At 43.6% G+C, this 5597-nt stretch overlaps 1 protein-coding gene across 1 annotated transcript in view; it reads left to right on the top strand.

Moving 5' to 3' along the window:
* Positions 1-263: 263 nt before the first annotated feature.
* Positions 264-5597, top strand: part of tfr2 (transferrin receptor 2) — a 10764-nt gene continuing 5430 nt past the window's right edge. The window contains 10 exon segments of the mRNA XM_053240529.1: positions 264-306; positions 925-1002; positions 3111-3159; positions 3322-3532; positions 3668-3854; positions 4063-4203; positions 4275-4383; positions 4474-4716; positions 4921-5060; positions 5191-5373. Coding sequence (XP_053096504.1) covers positions 3127-3159; positions 3322-3532; positions 3668-3854; positions 4063-4203; positions 4275-4383; positions 4474-4716; positions 4921-5060; positions 5191-5373 — 1247 coding nt within the window. The 5' untranslated portion in view covers positions 264-306; positions 925-1002; positions 3111-3126.

Genomic DNA, 5597 nt, shown 5'->3' with positions numbered 1-5597 from the left:
GACTGTGTGTGTGTGCCATGTAGAACAAAAATATCATTTTATTTTTTATTTATTATATTATATTTCTTTATTATTTTCTATTTAATACACAAATATATTATTAAAATCATATATTAACATTATTATACAGTATATTTTATTATATTATATTGACATTAACATAATAAATAATCTAAAACCCCTCCTCTTGACTAATCCTGTACCATGGCCATGTGAAAGGGGGCGGGGTTTAAATGCAGTCAGTTAAGAGACACACACACACACACACACACACACACACACACACACACACTGCTGTTAGAGAACGTGAGTATCTTCTTCATGCTGGTTTACTGCTCTGTTTATTTTATGAGTCTTTAAGAATTTTAAGTGAGTTTTGTTGGAAATTGAAGCGTGCGTGTGTGTGTGTGTGTGTGTGTGTGTGTGTGTGTGTGTGTGTGTGTGTGTGTGTGTGGCAAATGTCCCCATCATGCTAGGAATACATGGCAATTTCAGTATGAACTCTATTTGAAAAAGTGAAATGTTGGATGTTGAAGGTGAAGTTTTATTTAACTTCAGTGTAAATATGTCACAATGTGTGTGTGTGTGTGTGTGTGTGGGTAAAAGGTCAGGGGGCCTCACGATTGGTTGGCTTGTTCCGAGTTCATTATCGATTTATGTAAAGTTGAGTGCAAAAGATTTCACCACCTGTGTTTTTTTTTTTTTTTTTTTTTTGCTTGGAAGTGAAAATGAACTAGATCACTAGTTTACACTTTACCTACAAAACACAATGAAATGTTCATTTAAACATGTTTTTTATCATTTATGTTGCACTACATCATAATGCAACAGAACACTGAAATACACGTATGAAATATGCAAATGAGATTCTCTCGATGAGTCTCACTCAAAAGTTTCACTTATTTTATTTTGTGCTTCATCTAGGAGTCTAATGTCCACAAAGGGATTTCAGGAAGTTTTAAAGTTTAAAGGTAAAAGTTGGACACACACATTAATAGAGAGGTGAGTGCACACCTTTAAACTTATATTGTTTAGGCTATTTGATCATTTCTGTTACCTGTGATAAGAAAGGAACATTACACACTGACTTTAAAACTCAACACATGATGACTTTTAAAAGAGTTAAAAGTCAACAGCTTACACACACGCTAGCTAAAAACAGACGCAAAGACGCAACCAACCTGTGGACGAGAGAGAGTCACAAAAATGCAAACTGGAACTGCACGAAGAGTTCTTAGAGAAATAAACACACATTTACATCACTTTCAGTAAAATGGGTTGTTGACTTCATCGATTTGAGGGGATGCAAACTTTCGCACTCGGCTGTTGTGTTTATTATTTTCCCATTGTGGTGAGATCATGTGTGTGTTTCTGCTCTCTTCTGATAGTGACACACACACACACACACAAACACACACAGAGTGATTTGAGCAATTTGGATTCGCAATAAAATTTTTTAAAATATTCTTGAAGTAACTATTTAAAGTCAAATGTTTATGACGACTTGGATTTCTGGTTTAATTTGTTATAACTGGATTATTAGGGATTTGACTTTCTAAAGTAACATTCAGGGCCCATAAGTGGAGTAATATTGTGTGTGTGTGTGTGTATAGCACATAGCTGGTGGGGTTTTTTGGAGTGTGTATCTGGTATCTGATGTGTGTGTTTGCTGGAAATGACTGTGTGATCTGTGGCCTTGGCCTCTGTGTGTGTGTGTGTGTGTGTGTGTGTGTGTGTAAGACAGGGATCGATGCTGTGTTAAGCAGAACATTCTGGTGGAATTCCCCTTTAATGAGTTAGTTGTAGTAGTTACAGTCTGGGGCAAAAGTTTGTGCCCTCCATGGTTGTTGATTGGAACAAGGGAAAATGTGCATTTATTTCCCAGTTTATCTACCTATAACTAAACTTCTAAGATTCCAAAAATGAAACGTGAGTAAAGATCAACAGAGGAGTTGTGCTCTGAACCTCTCAATCTGTCGACGTGATCTGAATAAAATCTGTAGCGTGTAAACAAAGGTGACAAAATTGTCCTGAGGGTCCTCAAACTTTTGCACTCCACGTTATCTAAATCTAATAATAAACAGATTAAAAATGTGTGTAATTGTTGATATGGTGAAGTTTTCTGTAATTTATCTAACATGTATGGAAGGAGTCTCCAGTGTCAGTGCTTTGTAACAGTCAGCGGTAAAGCTGTAAAACAGAGGAGTTTACGCTTCTTTGCGGTTTCTCACTAACATGCGGAACAAGCTGTGTTTATTTTTGTCTTATTAACTAGAAGAGAGAGAATAAAGAGGCTGGTGAGGGAACGAGTGTTTATGGCTGCTATAACGTAAGCTGCAAAGGGAACTAACTCGTTTCACAGACGTTCCACACCAGCAAATAGATAAAAGTATGATGTGACGTACTTTACTAAATAAAAATTGTAATAGTTGGTAAGTTGCTGTGGTGTAAGAGGAATCAATCACCTGGGTACATGCTGTTATAGGAAAATAATCACACCACCTAGGCATGTTTTATTCCTTACGTGAATGTGGTTGGTGTTGAAGTGGAAAGTTTGAATGATTGTGTGTAATATATATTCTAGCATGATTTTTGCTCCTTTTCGTGAAGGGTGCCAATAATTATGGAGCACACTGTAGCACAAGCCACGTGTTTAAACATCAGCCTGCATTAATTCCACCACAATGATTCATGTGTGTTAGATTGCATGAACACCATGGCACTGCCCCTGTATGTGTGTGTGTGTGTGTGTGTGTGTGTGTGTGTGAAAGAGGGTGCGGCAGTTTGTCCGTCTCTTATCTCCCCCTCTCTCCTTTCCTGTGTCTCCTGGAAGTGACAGATAGAGACAGAAGGATAGGGACAGGAGTGTGTAAGACACGGTCACGATGTCACCATCTGTCTCACTCTCTACATGGATGCTATTGCATCAGTGTCATACCAACCTGCTGCAATGCACTCTGGGAGTTTGGTGAATTGGGTGTGTGGTTTGGGACACGCCCACAGTGGACTGATGATGGTGTTTACATGTGGTTTGATTTTTCTAATTCTGATAAGTCCTAAATCACAATGTGTGTGTGTGTGTGTGTGTGTATGTGTGTGTGTGTATTCAGGTCGTAGAGGAGGTTGATGGCTGATCCTGTGCGAAGGCTGCTAGCCGTGGTGAGAGCACAACACACACACACACACAGACACACGCACACACACACTGGATTAATATTGTCCTCCATTACCACAGTGTTTCAATCAGAATAATAAGCTGATAATGAAGTGTACTAAGTGTTACTGAGTGTGTGTGAAGTGTGCTCGCTCTGTCTCACTCAGTCCTCAAGAGGCAGGGCCAGGGTGGAAGAAGTGGGCGGGGTCAGGGGCTCTGTATCTCAAGTGGAGCTGAAGCTTGTCCAATCAGGATCAGAGGTAGGCTCAGAGGAGGGCCTTAATAATGATGTCACAGGCTTGATGCTACGACAGCGGCTCAGTCGGAGGAAAGCTGTAGTATATCTGACATTGACAGGACTGCTGATATTCACTACAGGTACACACACACACACACACACACACACACACACTCTCTCTCTCTCCCTCTCTCTCTCTCACACACACACACACACACACACACACACAGAGTTCAACAAGTGGTGTGTGTGTGTGTGTGTGTTGGGTTCCACAGCATTCCTGCTGGGATACGTGTCGTCTCATGGAATGTGCCCTCTCTGTGTGGACGAGGGGGAGCTGGTGCTCGTCGATGACACGGCCGGACCGGACCATTCTCCAAAGACGGGGGGGATGTACCTGGGGGAACTGAGAGACATGCTGAAGAAATACCTGCAGGAGGAGAAGATCGAGGACACAGTCCAGTTAGAACACGCATATATATATATATATGTATATATATACACGCTCAACGTGGACACCTTCCCTCATACACACACACACACACACACACTCAGAGACACACACTGGAGTAAATGTTATTAATGACAGATCGTTACTGTTTAAAGGTGTGAGATGGTGTGTGACCAGCGGCTCTAGAACCGGTTTGATGTGTTTGATGTTTGTGATCAGGCGAGTGAGCAGGACGGCCCACCCTGCGGGGTCCTCAGAGGGTCATGCTTTAGCCATGGAGATTCTGCAGAGCTTCCAGAACCTTCACATGGACCACACGTGGACCGACTCCCACTACGCCACGCTGCAGTTCCCCTCCAGGTGTGTGTGTGCACGTGTGTGTGCGTGTGTGCGCGCGTGTGTGTGTGTAAAATTGTGTTTGTGTGTCTCAGGACGCAGAGGAACGCACTGTGGTTGGTTGATGCTGAGGGGGCGGCGCTTGAAGAGATGCTATTAGACCATGCTGATTACTGCGCATACAGTGCCACGGGAACAGCCACGGTAACCACGGCAACACCATGGCAACGGCAACAATATATAGTGCATATATTTTATATGATGTGTGTAATGGGTGTGTGTGTGTGTGTTTAGGGGGGCGTGGTTTATGTAAATTACGCCCGTCAGGAGGACTTTGATCAGCTGAAGGAGATGGGCGTGGCTCTGAACGGCTCCATTGCCGTAGCGAGGGTCGGAGGGGGCGTGAGCTTCGCTGAGAAGGTGTGGCATGCGCAGGAGGCGGGGCATGTGGGCATCCTCATTTACCCAGACCCCGCCGACATTCCACAGGATCCACGGCGACTTGGGCTCCATAGCAACGCCGCTATCTCCGAACATGTACGGGGAAAGAAAGGAAAATTGAAAGAAAGGAAATAGTGATAGAAGAAATGAATAAAAACCTGGTCTCTATAGCATGAAAGAAAAGAAAAGATGAAAGGAAAGATGAGAAAGTGAATTTACATTGTCAAAATAGAGTTTTTATTTAATCATGTTTATTACTAATTAATTAATGCGTGTGTGTGTGTGTGTGTGTGTGTGTAGGTGCACCTAGGATCAGGTGATCCCTTCACTCCTGGTTTCCCCTCCTTTAATCACACCCAGTTCCCGCCCACCCAGTCCTCCGGGCTGCCAATCATCTTGGCTCAGCCAATCAGTGCCAATGTGGCTTCCAAACTGCTCAGGTAGCTCCGCCCACCAGGTCAATCTTTTACCCAGCAGGAGTGATGGAGTGATTCCTCTCTCACATACTGTCTGTCTCTCTCTGTCATGCCCCGCCCCACTCCGCTCTGCCCCGCCCCCCCCCCCGTCCAGTCAGCTGTCGGGCGTGGCGTGTCCGCGGGGGTGGAGTGGGCGTCTCCCGTACGTCCACTGTGTTCTGGGTCCTGAGTTTTCAGCAGCAGATGGACGGAAGGTAAAGATGGCCGTCTATAACACCATGAACTCCGTCCTGCTGAACAACATTTTTGCCTCCATTGAGGGGCAAAATTGAGCCTGGTGAGTGTGTGTGTGTGGGTTTGTGTGTGTGTGTGTGTGAGTGTGTGTGGGTTTGTGTGTGTGTGTGTTTGTGTGTGTGTGTTGTTTCTATTACGGAATTTCACACAACCTTAGCCAGAGTTTGTCCCTTGTTAAAGTGGGCGGGGCTAATTTCTTGTGTAATCTTCACCAGTCATGAAAGTTAGCAACCAGAATGCTAACCTAATGAGTCAAAACTGAGAGTC

This window comes from Pangasianodon hypophthalmus, chromosome 16 (genome assembly GCF_027358585.1).
Source record: "Pangasianodon hypophthalmus isolate fPanHyp1 chromosome 16, fPanHyp1.pri, whole genome shotgun sequence".
Taxonomy (NCBI): domain Eukaryota; kingdom Metazoa; phylum Chordata; class Actinopteri; order Siluriformes; family Pangasiidae; genus Pangasianodon; species Pangasianodon hypophthalmus.
The sequence above is the reverse complement of the archived record's forward strand: the minus strand, read 5'-3'. Positions and strand labels throughout refer to the sequence as shown.